At 39.3% G+C, this 16,160-nt stretch overlaps 1 protein-coding gene across 2 annotated transcripts; it reads right to left on the bottom strand.

Annotated features, from left to right (window-relative positions):
- Positions 1-10,435: 10,435 nt before the first annotated feature.
- Positions 10,436-15,148, bottom strand: LOC104435776 (protein IQ-DOMAIN 1). Of its 2 annotated transcripts, none has more exons than XM_010048477.3 (6): positions 14,988-15,148; positions 14,250-14,335; positions 13,830-14,150; positions 12,633-12,854; positions 12,261-12,380; positions 10,436-11,465 (listed from the first exon to the last, which is right to left on the bottom strand). In XM_010048477.3, the coding sequence occupies exons 2-6, from the start codon at positions 14,322-14,324 to the stop codon at positions 10,770-10,772; spliced, it is 1,434 nt and encodes a 477-aa protein (XP_010046779.2). In that variant the 5' UTR covers positions 14,325-14,335; positions 14,988-15,148; the 3' UTR covers positions 10,436-10,769. The 2 variants fall into 2 exon arrangements, with proteins under 2 accessions (XP_010046779.2, XP_010046781.2); XM_010048479.3 differs by having other exon boundaries at positions 14,250-14,338; positions 14,988-15,147.
- Positions 15,149-16,160: the final 1,012 nt, after the last annotated feature.

The following is a 16,160-nucleotide window of genomic DNA, read 5'->3' as shown; positions in this document are numbered from 1 at the left end:
TAGATCTTGCATTCAAGTTAATGCAAAATTACTAAAGAAATAAATAACGAACAACAAAGAATACTAGAGATTTACGTAATTCATTCCAAGTGTATGTATCAGCTCCTCGGGAAGGCCAGAAGCAAATAATTGGATAATAATCGGAGAATTGCAAAGTTACAATTACTCGCACGGCACCTACATTAAGCCCAAAGCAAACCCACAAGTATTATCTCACAATCTCTCACGGTAAACTCACTTAAAAAACTCATAGAGGAAAATCTAATATTTTTCTTATTTGCTCCAATGTATTTCATATCAGAATAGAATACATATTACCTATATACAAAATAGGAAACCTATTTTAGAAAATCTACTTAAATTAGGAAATCCGCTTGACTCAAAAACATAATTTCAACAATTTCTATCTTGACTCAATGTTTGAACCAAGTCATAGTGCTCATCATCCATCTCACCTCTCCCATTGACTCAAGGGCGCTTGACAATCACAAATGTCTATCATGCCCAAGTTGAGCTTAAGTCATTATCAGTACAAAGACTCGTTTAGAAAAAATGTGAAACTGCACGGACAAAAAGTATTGAATTTTTTTTGGCAAACTTCAAATATGGCATACTACGAATACTAAATTCGTGACTGAGTAATTAATTGGCATTATGAAATGGATGCTTCTAGGTCCTTATTGCAACGATTCTATACCATACTATACCCTATCGAAAAATAGAATAAAATAAAATCATAGGGAAAGGCCGCAAATGGCAGGATTAGACAGTCGTAATTAAAGCAAAAAGATACTCGGTTAATGATATTTTATTACATAAACTGTCATGAAATGAAAAATCTCACCTATTAAAGGAATGAGTTCATTTATCAACATCAAAATATACACACAACTCTGTCTGTTATCCTGTTCGCCTCATGCTTTTTCTGACCGCTAAGTCCAAATTCCTGCTCTAGCACACCTAGCTATCTCCGGAGCCTGTAACGAGTTGCCATCGCCGGTCCTGCGATCTCGGTCGATTTATCTTGCAGGTTTTCCGGTGAACACAGCATATCGAGCAAAGCCATCACGGCACTCCTCGGTCGTGCTCGTTGACACGCTTCTTGCGGCATCACGAGCACTAGCCGAGCGTCCGAGCCTTGCACAGACGAGAACAAGCAACAACGAGAAGAAATATACAGAGAAGGTTTTCCGGTGATAGCCAGCGACCACTGCTCCTGTTCAGTACCGATGAAATCAACAACTCTAGAGAACCCAGCGACGTCTTGCTAAGCTCCACAAATTTTCCAGCGAAAGTCCAGCAATTTTGTTGCACCCAGCGACATTGAGAACTAGTGTAAACCGAGCCACCTCGCCGTGAGCAGCTCTCTCGCCAAGCATAGCCAGCCACCATGAAGCATTGTCGATCCCAATTCCCAGGATCCATCGTCCGTCTGAGTTCGGAAACGATATCCGAGCCATATCACAAATTAGGTAAGAATTTTCATTAACCTGATTTTTATTTTGTTGCCTAATTTGTGAAATTGCAATTTTGTTTGAACCTTTGAGGAGGGATATTATCGTATACATGAAATTCCCGAGTAGCTTTTAAATTATAAATTATTTCCTAATTTTGTAACATGCTATAATCGTCAATCCGATTTTATGTTCGAAATACAATTCATAATTGCATAAGAAATTGGCTAATCCAATCTCATGCCCGAGATACAATTTATGATTGCACGAGAAATTGATCAATCCTATCTCATGATCGATATACGATTCATCAATTTATTTCCAAAATTATATAGAGATCAATAATATCTCATGTGATTTGATGACGCGTTTGATGTAGATTTGATTTTTTCCTATCTTTGTTTGATTTGAATTGATTTTACTTCTAAAACAAAAACCAAAAATGATTAAATACAATTAAAGTAGGTTATTTTTTAGGATGAATTGCATGTTTAGATTGGGAATTTAATTAATTCCGAATTTAAGTAAATAAACACAAAAAAATTGACATACAAGTCATGTAGTTTAGATCATGGCATATTGCTATATCATATCGCATGTCATGTTAGATTAGTAGCATGCATTACACAAAGTATGATTTTCATTAAACAAGAGAACCCAGAAAAAAGGTTTGATTGAAATTGCGTGTTAATTATAATTAGGTTGTTGATGTGGTTTCTTAGGCCGCGCAAGGTAAAATTTATGTTTCTCAATTTCTCAATTTCTCTGTTCCCCGGAACAAGTTTAGAACAGAAATCCGTTTGGTAACGCAAATTGATTTTTCTATTTCTGAAATAGATTTCTATTTTAGAAACTATTTTGAAGGAGAAATCAGAAGCTAAAAATTTTAGCTTCTTTATTTCTGAAACAGAAATAGAAATTGTTTCCCATTACGCTTGCTTACCCACTCCTTCAGCAGAGACGTCGACTCATCTCCTCACTACCCTTGCTTTCCCATTCCTTCTCCTCACCTCAACCAAAAACCCTCCGAAGTTGTTCATCCTCGCCGTCGACTCCGATGCCGTCGCCGCTCATCTCGCCGTCGCCATCCTCAGACCGACCAATTTGCTCCGGTCGTCTTGTTGGACCCGCCTCCTCCGTTCGCGTCCCTAGTAGCCGTTGCCCATCTCCAGTCACCATCGCCCAACTCCAGTTGCCGTCGCCATCGCCTATCTCTAGTCGCTGTCACCCATCTCTATCGCCCATCTTCGTCCGTGTCCCCTTCCGCTCTCGATTCCACGGATCCAGTTGCCGTCGCCCCTTTTTGCTCTCGATTCCTCACGAGGTTCGATCGATCCTTCCCTTTTCGCCTCTTTCTTGGTTGTTATGTGCTTGTGCTCTACAACGAACGGTTGGTGTTTGTACTGCGAGTCTGGGCTGCTCTGTTTCTCAGTGGGGTGGGGAATGTGAGAGTGATTGCGAATGGTTAGTGTTTGTGCTGCGAGTCTTAGGTAGATTTCGCTCGAGCGAGAGCAAGAAGCGAGAAGCCTGCGTTCTTGGGGCTGCTTTCAGCTGCAACGGGTTTCGCCGAGTTGTTGTCCTATAATCGGATATCATATCTTTGCTGTGCTTGGTTGTTGTCCTGTAATTAGAATTTGAGATTCGGCGATGCGAGCAGGCCGTTGCTAGCTTAGCTTGAATCGGAGAGCATGTTGATGCGACCGGGACCTGAATTTGAGCTGGAATCAAGGTCACTGATAGTTGCTCCTTCATTTTGTATTTCTTCTCTTCATTTAGGTAGGCTACTCTTGCCTATCTGATGGTTTTATGTGATGGGCTTAAGGCCCGTCCGCCCATGTTGGGCCTAAAAGCCCGGCCCACGGGATTAGGGCCCATGGATGAAGGGGTACGTTTCTATTTTGGAGGGAACGTATATAAGGGATGAAAGAGAGAGACGTAGACACCCTTTGGCATTTTTTGTGCATACGTTTCCTCTCCCTCTCCCTCCAAAAGAAAAACAAGCGCTTAAGGCGACGCCGTCTTCCCTTCAAGGCCAATTGACGTCATCGGATCGAACAAAATCGGTTTCTCTTCCTCAATCCTTAGCATTGGTGTTTAATCTATGGCTAACAAGGTACGCTCGAATCCTTGGTGTGCTTTAGGATCAGTGATACATGATTTTCCCGGGCTTGTCTTCCGCATTCGTTTTAGGGGTTCGATTTAGTGTCGAATCCATTTTTTGGGAATCCGATAATCCCAACACTATCCATGTTCCGCAATGAGCAACTGATTCTTTTAAATCATTAATTTGTTTTGCTATGAATAGAGTTACTAGAAATTTTGCTTAAGTGACTTGTTGCCAACAAATGAAGACTCTCTTGTTCAAGTCTGACTGATTGCACCTTATAGAGGAAATAGGGGATCACGATTTGTGGCTACCACTTGCTCCATGGGACCATTATGCATATGGATCTTGTGGTTGATATGTGATGTTTGTCCTTCACTCATGTATATACCCTACATTAAAAGTTCTGCTGGTTTGTTCACACGTCAATCCATTTGTTGACAGTTTTAGAATGCACCAATCCACATTGGCAATATCATAGTGAAGCCTATGATCACCTTTGAATTTTTAAATGCATCAAATGTTATGAGGAAAGTGAAGAATGGCTATTTGGACTGCATTTTGTTGCTCTGCAAATTGCAAGTATGGCTTGTGGAACTTCCCATGGGCATTCATGCACTGTTACTAGTGCAAGGCACTTGGGATTTTATGAATGGCATAATAAATGGTGATTGACTGGGTTTTCTTATTGGAACTATTCTAAACATCATAGAAAACTTTCTCTATGTTCTGGTTGTGGATTTTTGTGTGTATGTTGTGCGGGCAGGGCAGGTGTTGGTTGATTTTCACGTGGACTATGAGATATTAAGGACACCTCAGTGACCTTTGTTATGTTTATTTCGTTGTCTATGCTTGTGTTATTGCAAATATGGGATGGATTGAAGGGGTTTGCATTGAAGAATGTCATTGAAAGATCATTTGGGGCATTGAAGAATCGCTTTTGCATTTTGAGGCACATGCCCTCATTTGCAATTCAAAAGCAAGCACATATTGTAATTGCATGTTGTGCCATCCATAATTACATCCGTGATCAGGACAAGATGGATAGGAACTTTTCCCTATATGGAGATCCACAATACTTGTTTGAACCTATGCAAGATGAGCTTGCAAACGATACATTGACCGAGGAGGGAAACCAAATGAACACACTTAAGAAGTCCATTGCCAACAAAATGGCAAGGGATAATAATATGCCGGAAATTTCATGAAATTGTATCTTCAGCTTTTGTAATGTATTAGTATTATTTCGACTATTATTTTGTATTTGAGGATTTCATATGTTGTTATCTAATCAATTTCTATTTCTAGCACAACTTCCATTTTATTAATTTCGAATCTCTCGCAAATTGCGCCTCCCTCCATGTCAACTAGTACCTACTTTAAAATCATTTCGTCGTCTCAAAAGAATGCAAAAAAGTGTAGTGACTTAAACCCGAATCTTGAATGAGGAGAATAAATACATTCACTATTTGCATATTAGCATTTGAAAATACCAAATCTTTATAGTTTGCATATTAGCATTTTTTATACTAAGGGTTAATACCCTAAAAAACCCTAAACTGGTACACTTGTGACAAATTTACCCCAAACTATTTTTTTGACCATAAAAAACCCAAAACTGGTACACCTGTGACAAATTTACCCCGACTAACCATAAAAAACCCTAAACTTGTACATTTATGACAAATTTACCCCGAACTAATTTATTCGATCATTAAAAAACCCCAAACTGGTGAATTTGTGACAATTATACCATTCGCTAAATTGGATTAATACCACAAAAAATTCACAAAAATTGTAAACTGTAACAAACGAAGTATAAAATCTCAAATTAGTATACTAGTCAATTGTCATGTATTATTTAACTTAATTAAAATTTAACGAAAACTAACAGAGGGAAAATTTGTCACAAGTATACCAGTTTGGGATAAATTTGTCAAAAATATACCAGTTTGGGGTTTTTGGTGGTCAAAAAAATAGTTTGGGGTAAATTTGTCACAAGTGTACCGGTTTGGGGTTTTTTTAGGGTATTAACCCTTATACTAATTACTAGCTTTTATTTACATAAATTGCTAATGTTTTGAAGTTCCTAACTACTCTATCGAATTACCAATATAAATTAAAGTGATTTACCAACTTTTATCAAATTAAATTACCATCACAAGCACCAAGAAGAGTGAGGTAAAAGGATGGGGACAACATGATTCATAAAAATAGAAATTTTTTTTCTGTTATCAAACGGATTTCGCTTCATAAATAGAAATTTTGAGTTGTTATCAAATGGGTTTTTTTGCTCAGAAACTTGTCCGGGAATAGAAATTGAGAAATTGATTTCTGGCCAGAATCAATTTTTGTTTCAAAAATTTTGTCATGCACAGCCTTAACAATGTTGCAGATGCTTTCGCAACTTTGAGATGAGTATTTTCTCTATGTGCTTGCAATTTATTTACTACTTTGTTTTATTAAGTGTTAAATAATAGTTGTTTAAAATACATTTTTTTCTAAAATAAAAGAGAAAATATTCCCACACCTATAACCTCTTCTCCCATTATTTTACTTGGTTTCTAATCGACTCGCTAAAAGATAGATTAGTGACGACTACTAATTAAAAATCATTTGCAGATTAATAACTGTCACGAATTGGTATGTACTTAGGAGAAAGTCTAGCCTCTAGGTGATTCCATCCACTTCGGAGAGGTTGCGATAGCTATTCTTATAGGGATTTGGCTAATAAGGGTCTGTTTGTTTGTATTTCTTTTTTTTTGTTTATGAAAACAAATCTTGTTTTTTTTTTGTTCCGGGGAACAAAAAAGAACAAAAACACATTTGTTTGCTTTTTTGTTTCAAATCTATTTTTTTGTTCCCGAAAACAAATTTGGAACAAAACAAAAAACAAAAAAACTTATTTATTGTTTTTGGAACACTTTTGAGAAATAATTTTTCTCTCTCCTATTTTTTTCTTCTCTTTCTTTTCTTTTTCTTTTTTCTTTGGCCGGTCGCCGGCCTCGGCCATGACCAGCGATTGATCGTCGAGGGCAGGCAACGCCGTCAAGGGCTGACGACCTCGCGGGAGCGTCGCCGGTGAGGCCGAGCATCGTCGGCCCCTAGCGAGGCTCGGCCTCGCCTTGGCTAGGCGAGCTCGGGCTCGCCCAGATCCGGCGAGGCTAAGCTCGCCCAACCACTAGCTTTGGCCTCACTGGGCCACCGCCAGGCGTCGCCGAGCCTCGCCGTGGTTGGGCGAGGCCGCCAACCCTCATCGGCCAGTCGCCAGCCATGGCCGAGGCCAGCGACCCGCCAAAAGGAAGAAAAAGAGAAAAAGAAAAAAAGAAAGAAAAAAATGAAAAAATGAAAATTAAAAAATTAAAAGAAACAAAAAAGAACACAAATTTACCAAACATTTTTCTGTTCTTTTTTTATTCCAGAAACAAGTTTACCAAACGCATTCTTTTGATCAAAAATTATTCTCCGTAACATAAATAGTTTTTTTTATTTATGTTCCCTAGAACAATTTTTAAACAGAAACATTACTAAACGCAACCTAAATTATTAAGTCTAGACTTAACTCGGGGCTCATACCAATTCACAAATTATGTTCAAGTTCCTAACAAACAAATGACTTTTATTATAGTCACCACTAATCTATATTCAGTGGATCGATTAGTAACTCAAGTAAAATAACGAAAGAATTACTTCACTTTTATGAATTGGAGATCGTAGGAACGGAGACTTGAATACGTTAGATTTTTGTAACGTCATTTTGGTGCATTTTCTCTTTTATTTATAAAAAATATTTTGCAAGCCACTTACGTTGATTTTGATTTACCCCTAACATGTAAGGTGATCATGCAGGTATATATAACAATTATTTAACACTCAATAAAGTAAAGCGGTAAATAAATTGCAAGCATGTGGAGGAAATACTTATCTTGAAACAACGAAAGTATTTATAATATTAGCTAGAAAGTCACATCATCATCCTAAATATAATTTCTAATTAACATACAATTTCCCTCGATGGTTTTTTAGATTTTCTCTTGTTTAATGAAAATCATACTTTATGCAATGCATGCTACTGATCTAACATAACGTGCGATATGACATAGCAATATAACATAACCTAAGCTACATGAGATGCATTTTTTTTTTTTTTGGTGCATTTTTATGAAAATTGAAATTAGAAAATAAACAAAATAAACATGCAATCTATTAAAAAAATAATCTACTTTAATTGTATCTAATCTTTTGGATTTTTTTTTAAAATCAATTCAAAACAGACAAAGATAGAAAAAAAATCAAATCCATATTAAGCACGGCCTCAAATCACACAAGATATTATCGATATTCATCTAATTTTGGAAATAAATTGACGAATCGTATCTCAAGTATAAAATCGGATTGGCCAATTTTTTGTGCAACCACAATCGTATTTCAAGCATGAGGTCGGATTGACAATTTTCCATACAAACGTGAATCATATCCCAAGTATGAGATCAAATTGACGATCATAATACGTTATGAAATTATGAAATAATTCCTAACTTAAAGGCTACTCAGGAATTTCGTGAATACGATAATATTATTGAAGGTTCAAACAAGATTGTGATTTCATAAATTAGGCAACAAAATATATAAAAGTCAAGTCAATAAAAATTCTTACCTAATTTGCGATATCACTCGGATAGCTTTTCCAAACTCGGACGGACAACAGATCAGGGAATACCGGCGAATTACGGCTTGCTGATAGTGGGGCGACAAAGCGGTGCTCGCGGTGATGGGGCTGGGCCGGTGGTGTCTTGGCCAAGGAGAGCAGCTCGGTGGGGACTGCTCTCGGCGGCAAAGTCGGGAGAAACCGTGGTGGGTGGTGTTGCTCACGGCGTCGCAAAGGAATCTGCTGCACTTCCTTCCAGCAACACCCGAACGAACCTGCAAATAATTCAAATTGGATCCGACGGATCCTGTTGCTTCGTTGGACCCACTGAGCAAGAAAGCTAAGACTGATGGCATTGCTGAGTGCGACAGAGACCAAGCGCTGGCAAATTGAACATGACAGACGGCGCACCCACCCCTTAACGCCGGATTTGTTTCGCTCGTTTATTACCTCTTCTCTTCGCCAAAAATATTCACTCAAGATATTCAGATTAAGTTGGTCTGAATCTTTCCATAACCAAAGCGTACATGGATGGGCTCTTCACATGCAATCGGTGGCCGCATATACGTCGCTCTTTCTTTATATTTTTTTCAGCAAGTAGCCGATTATGCACAAATATAATGAGGATTGTGCCGATTGCTTCAAATCGATTTTCCCTTAACCGAATCTGGATATCCAATCTTCTTTCAATGTTTCAAGATATGCCTTTCACGTGCTCAAGATAATTGACCATTGACACATAAATTATTCGGCACAATCTTGTTCAAATCTTGCACGGTTGATTTCCTTTCTTCAATCTCCCATCTCCGCAAACACCCCAATGAATTTCGCCCATGAGAATTATAATGGGCTAGGTCAAATTTTCATCATCACAGACTTAACTCAATCAAGCTCATAACGATTTACCCTAATCCATTCATCGCTGGTCCAATGCAAGTATAATTATTAATGCAAATGCTCATAATATCTACACAAGATTTTAACTTAATATCTTTTTTAGGAGCTGGGGTTGATCAGTAATTTTCTGTGCAATGAATTGCAAGATGAGACCCCAAAATTTAGGTATTAACAGCGCTAAATCTCTCGAGAATCCCTTAATGAATGGATTAGCCAAGTTATTATTTGTCCAAGCATAAATTATTGAAAAATTCCATCAATAATTAATTGTTTGACATATTCATGTTACGTGATAGAATTTCAATTAAACTAAGCATGCTTGAAATGAGAAATCTAAAGCCTTTTTATAGGCAACTCTTGCCTCACAGGGGAAATAATGCACATCATCAGGGGAATATTGCAACCAAGAAGAGAATCGATGTGAAGTGGACCCAAAAAAATACACCAAGAAGGGGAAACACAGCCTCTGCCTGTCTCCGCACACGACTGGGCCGGTGCATCACCGGGCCGATGCTCTAACAAGCTAACCTTCGCGAAAATTAACATGTGGCAGCCTCCGATTGGTCGATGACGTAGCCAACTGCACCAACTTTGCTTTTTGGAAAATAATTCTTTCCTTTATGACCGGGCTATGATTGATCATAGTATCCATCCGATGTCCCTTGCGTCCTTAGAAAGCTCGCGATCGAAATTTTCAAAGTTACAGCCAAATTTCTGATAAATTGTCAAAATTACGACCTTCTGTGAATTAATCCTAACAAGTTATAAATGCAATTTCAAGTTCCTATCAAAGTGATTTTATAGTCAAATTTATATGATCTTATTACTCAATTTACGAAAAATTGTGATTTTCCTGCTCCCTTGAGATGGGATGGTCTCGGTTAAAAAGTTGCGATATTCCATAAGCTAGCCATCTGATCTGTGAGATTTGATTTCACTAGATATATTTTGCAGAGCATAAACCCACCAAACCCTAGGCTGTTATGCTTTCATCTCATCAACTCTTTAGTTCACATCAAATCCTGGTTGGCTTTGGCCTGAATCCTTATTTAGGTTCACTCGGCATTCATCCACATCCATAATTTGGGATTTATCCAAAAGAAGGTTAGCGACCCTGCTTAGCAAAATACGAAGAGCTACAAAATTTGTTGCATAATGTTACTATTTCTTCCACTGCACCAGCATTTTAAATGTGAAAAGTATTATGGAGGATGAAGTGTTAGTGCAGTTTGATTAAATAATTTATCATGGAATTTCTCTTTTTGAGTGATAGAGTAAGCATCCTCTATCGGGTGAACCCAAACGTCGCTTGGGAAGAATGGACATGATGACACCTGGAGAAAACATAGACAAATTATTCGATTCAACTGTGAGAACACATCACTCTCTGGGTAAACAGGACATTGACAATGGCAGTCCGGTTCATTGCACTCATCACGATGTCAAGAACCGGACCATTAGGAAAGTATGTCAAACGTGTGAACAAATAATAACAAATAAGGGATCTCCCACCAACTAACCCAACCCGAGGTACGAAACTTTCCAATCAAACAATATTTTTCCCACGATTACAATAAAGAAATCAATGTGATGTGATGAGCCGTGACTTTGCATTCCCAATTTTCTTCAAGTATCTTTCCATTTTATTGAGACTCCGGCTTTAGCTTTAGCTTGCCCCTCCAGTGGTCACGCTACTCTCAGAGACAATGCTGCTGTTGAGCTTTGGAGGACCCGAATGCCTCCTCGGCTTGGCCGGTGAAGGTGGGAAAGAGAGACGTTTCTTTACAGGTCCAGCGGTTCCTTTATCCGGGGTCCCGTTATTCTCTATCCCCAAGGGACTCTGCAGCCGGGACTTGGCTCTTGCAGACTTAGTGGCTACCATGTAACTAGGAACTGAGGCGGAGCTTCCCAGGCTCTCGTCATCTCGAACCAACGGCCCTCCTGTGCTATGCCTTCTATTAATACTAGACTGCATGCTCACCATGCTTTCAGAGTCATCGTCTGCAACTCGGGCACTGCTCTTTGGAGTAGCTGGCTTCAGTTTGCGAGAGATTACTGATGAGGCTGGCTTTGAGGCTGGCTTTGGAGTTGAAGGGGACTGGAAGCCGTTTGTCTGGCTAGACTTCTGGCTGGCTGTTGGAGAATGTTTATCCAGATTGAGTTGGTAGCGAGCATAAGATGTGGTAACTTCCCCTCCGGAGATGCTAGTTTTCAGGTCGTTGCTGGGCTCTTTCTCTGTAGTGCTCCGGCCCTCCCAAGGTCGGGCAGCCATCCAACGTTCCAACCAACTCCAACCCCACGTGGGATTGCTTGGATCCAAGAACATGTGATTTGTCAACTTTGACGGATTCTTCCAGCTTTGCTGTACAGGAGGAGGCCAAGTATGAGATGAAATTTATTTATATTAGTACTCAGTTTTATTAAAGAAGAAAAAGAAAAGAAAGCAGAGACTTGCAAATGATAATTTTTTCCGACAAAGTAGTAGGCGGCAGGAAGAGTGTGATAGGCAGATCGGATGAGAATTTTACCCTATGTAGTAGAAGAAATTATTTTATCAAAATCAGGCCACCGGTGACAAGACATGTAGCCAGAAATCTAAGGCAGACTAGGATCTAGTATCAGATCATCATTCAAACATCATACTGAAGTTTGTATGAAGCATACTTCCTATTAAGCAAAAGAAGCATTAGCAATACACGAATTTAAGCAAATATCCGTTTGATTATCTAGGGCTCAAGCTACAATCCCATAACAGCATTTGAACACACTTCTATTTGTACTTAGGTGAACAAAATGCATTGAAAGAATCGAGACTATGCAGAAAAGGGCACAAATACTTGTTGGAAGTCTTCTAATTTAGGCTATGCTATGATATAATCAGATCATAAGGACTAAAACAACAAAAGCACATTAACTTGAGCAAATTACAATGCAAGACTTGAGAAATAAACAGAGGGCAAAGTAGGATGAGATGTAAGCAGCTGAGAGGCATATCTAGTTGAGCTGCAAAACTGGCTTCTATAGGTATTTAAGAAATAAGCAATACTCATCAGTGAAGTCCATTCACTGATGAAATCTCCTAGTACTTTTCACAACGTTTTTCATTTTCTACTTTAGCAACTGATTTGTTAGATGAATTAACAACATCATAGCCCACCTGATGAGTGAATGAATAAGCAAGTGCCCTCTCTCTTCTCATAGCTGCCTCAAATTTTTTCAGAAGCTTCGCTTCAATTTGCTCCTTTGACTGCAGACTATCATCCCATTCTTCCCCAAGCTGTCAAAAGGGTCATATTCAGTAAAAGCAAGAGGCCTTTAAAAAACCAAAGATTTTATGCCAGAGGATATTTGTCAGAAGTAATCAAAATTGAGCTAGTTGGTGTTTAAGGAAGCAAACTGTATCTTCACCCTGGTTCAAAGTAAATTTATAATAGGTCTGTTCATGCTGGTTCAAAGCAGGTTTATGGGGCAATTACATGCTTTGCTGCATATGAATTTTAGAGAATCGAGAAAGATACATGAAAGATACCCTGAGATTCTCCAACTCCGTTGCACGTTTCTGCAAGAGTTGTTTCTGAAGAGCTTGATTCTCCTCTGACATTCTGATCCTCCTAGAATGGATCTGAGACTGTACACGAGATAGAGTCTGCATGCACTTTAGGGTACTTGCAACCTGGCGTTTGACTGTTGGCCCTTCAACCAATGACTTCAACCGGACTAGCCCTCTCAAAGCTCGCATTGCCCTTCTTGCCTTGAAATAGATATTGACAATGTCAACGACACACTTAAAGAAAAGACTCATTCCAAAGCCAGAATCAGAGGTTCACTTGACATCTCTATTCATAAGAAAATTCATGATGGCACTCATCTTAACAACTTTATCAAATAGTTTCATTGGGTGCTGTATTTTCATATCAAGAACTTCAGTATCTGGTGTCTGAACCAAGTTAATCCTTTTAGTCTTTGACTTCATCAGATGCTCCGGGGATATCATAGTCAGAACTCCATTCTCTTAGAATTAATGAACTGATATCTGATGATCCAGCTACTGTACTTCATTTGAAACACGTCTTAGAGCTTTAGAAAATAATTTAGTATTTAATTTCCCTACAGAACCATGCCAACTTCATTTGGCAAGGAATGTGCCATACTCAATATAAAATGACCAAAGTAGTGTTTGTCGCATGTGGCAGTGTTCAGAGTTATTTCCACATGGAGATGCTACCACATAGGATCCGAAAATGTTTCACTTGCATAGAAACCTACACTTAGCAAACATTTGTCCACACTCTTCTTAGAGAGCACCAAAATAGTGATGCGAATGAATGGTTCTATCAAGTATGACTTTTGCAGAGTTAAAATAGAAAAACATCTGGGCCACGAGGCAACTGGCTAGCTGATTGTTTGTGATCAGCTGATGCTAGGCATTGCTATTAATTGAATGTACAGTTACACAGCAGGCATTTCAAAAGAGTTTCACAGCGAGAAACAATTTTCCTTTTATGAACTTGGAGAAATTTCCACGTAAGTCAGCAACAACTATATTAAGTTCCTTAAAAATAGAAGAAATGGAAAAGAAGCATCCTTCTTTTCAAAGCAACCCACTAAAAAGGTTTCTTGTTTATATGGCTTGCCAAATCAGAAGCGCAGCAGTTGCAGAGCAGATAGGACTTTGACAGAATCAAAGCAAAATAAAAACAAATCCCGCCCGACATAGAAGATCTACCTGATATCCTCGGAACGATTTCTGAATCTTAATTGCCGCTGCTTCCTCCTTTGATTTGCCAGCGAACTGAACGAGGTAACTTGATCTAACAGCCTCTGCAGCCGAATTTGAACTGGAATCAGCAACTATCGGAACGGCCTGAACATGGCCGCTTTCTTCCTTCGCCCCGTCTGTTAAGTTGACTTCTTCGGTCAGAGGAGGAAGTGGCGGAGGTGGCGGAGGTGGCGGAGGTGGCGGCTCCGCCACCGTCACGGGGGAGTTCAGATCGGATACAAGGTCTTTCTGCTTGCCGAACCATTTCTTCTTCGATTTACTAGATTTCTGGAAAAGGGCATCTCACACATTCGTTAGGAAACCAAAAGGGCATCGCAAAAGAAGAACAAGAAAACGCAATTAAACATCGGGTCGAGGCGTCCGCACCGATTCTCGCTTCTCTTTCGAGTCGGGGCTGAGTGCTTTCTTCACAGAGGAAAACCAGTTCTTCCCTTTCCCCATCTCTTTATCATCTGCTGATAATCAGAACCCAATTGAGAAAGCAATTCAAAACCCCCCCTTGCCCCCTCTACTTAACCAGCATTATTACCAAAGTCAACCAAGCAAATTAGTCCCTGCCCAGAAATCTAAATCTGGAAATTGCCACAAAGAGTCGATTTTTCACTCTCGAGTGACACGATAAATAGGAGATACGAAGATCCCAACCCAGATTACCATCCCCGAAGTCCTTCGAATTTCACGAAGGCACGCAAAGCAAGAAAAACCGGAATAAGAAACGACGGATCCTATGGGCGAATTGCACTCTGTCTAAGCACACTCCAATTCGGTAGAGCGACCGAAGACCAACCGCTGGACAGCTGGAAAAAACGGAGCTCGGATTGCCCTCATCGAATTACGCAGATTTGTAGCGATGGGACTGCACCGACACGGCAAAGCTCGCAGCTTCCGGGAAAAGCGAAAAATGGGTCGAACAGTAGGAAGCAGAACAAGGAGGCGAAAAGGTAACGCCACGGAACGAGCTACGACAGTTTACGAAGCAGAAGGAGAAGGAGGAGGAGGAGGAGAAGAGACAATGAGGTGGACAACCACCGACGAAGGCGAGGGCACAAAGAGCAGATCTCACGTAGAGAAAGAGAGAGAAAGAGAGAGAGAGAGGGGAACTACCTGGGAATGAAGCGGACCAGTGCGGGAGGAGAAAAAAGGAGAGACAGAGGGGGATGCAGATCTCGAAGTGAAGCCTCCTTCCTTCCTTTTTCTTCACGAGACCCAACGGTACATGGCCCCCTCTCTCTCTCTCTCTCTCTCTCTCTCTACACTTTCTCTCTCTCTCTGTTTCTCTCTCTTCCGTCCTGATTTTTTCCCCTTCTCTCTCCTCTTTCCAACTTTTCTCTTCTCGAAGTCACAAATCAGAGGCAGAGAGAAGGGGAAAAAGAAAGTGTAGAAGAGAGAGAGAGAGAGAGAGAGAGGGAGAGCAATGATTAGATAGAGAGAGACCTGTCCTCAGTGTCCTGCTCCAGTTCTCCAGCTGGTTTTGCTGGACCGTGGACCCCCACTCTTCTTGTTCCTTTGCTTTATTTATTTACCACCACCAAATTAGCCCCCTCTCAATTAAGAAAAAAATGATCATTTAACTATCGTTAATCTTATTCCAGACCACAAAAAAAAATTGTGATTGATAATTAAAAATGATTATGAAGTTCATTCCTTCTGTTACATTGATAAAGTTGCTCAATTATTACACCCTCAAAATTTTCACTACATCATGGTATGAATAGAGCAATAGGGGGAACTTCTACATTTTATACCAAGTAATGTAATTATGCATCTTAGAAATTTTTAAAATTTTGGAGGGGTTCTCAAGATCCTCGAGAAGGTGGTTTTTCTCGTCTTCTTTCAATGGATTTTTCTCTTTTTGGTTTTCTTGTAGCCAATTCCCTTTTCTTAAAACTATTCTTAAAATTGCATAGAATATTTTAAATTTTTTTGTATAAAATGTAATCGAATCCTAAGCCTTTCAATTAATCCATTTAAGTTTTAAACCTTCTTAAAAAAGTACAATCAAGTTCTTTCGTAGAATAATTCAATTAAGTAACGGGTCACGTCGAAGGAAGAAATCAATAAATAAAGCTAGGTCATCATTGTCTATTCATCAATTTGCATGGAGCTAAGGGGGAACTTGGTTGTTCAAATCTAATAAATTTTAATATTTTAGTACACTTATTTTAAGTAAATTCTAAAACTCAATTGCATTTTCACAATGAATTTAAGGACTTGTGGTATACTTATTCTTATTAAAAAATTTCATCAATCAATGGGTATGAGGTAGTATTGTTGTGA

The sequence above is a fragment of the Eucalyptus grandis genome, chromosome 1, assembly GCF_016545825.1.
Source record: "Eucalyptus grandis isolate ANBG69807.140 chromosome 1, ASM1654582v1, whole genome shotgun sequence".
NCBI classification, from domain to species: Eukaryota; Viridiplantae; Streptophyta; class Magnoliopsida; order Myrtales; family Myrtaceae; genus Eucalyptus; species Eucalyptus grandis.
Note: the sequence above shows the minus strand (reverse complement) of the source record. Positions and strands in the feature narration are given on the sequence as shown.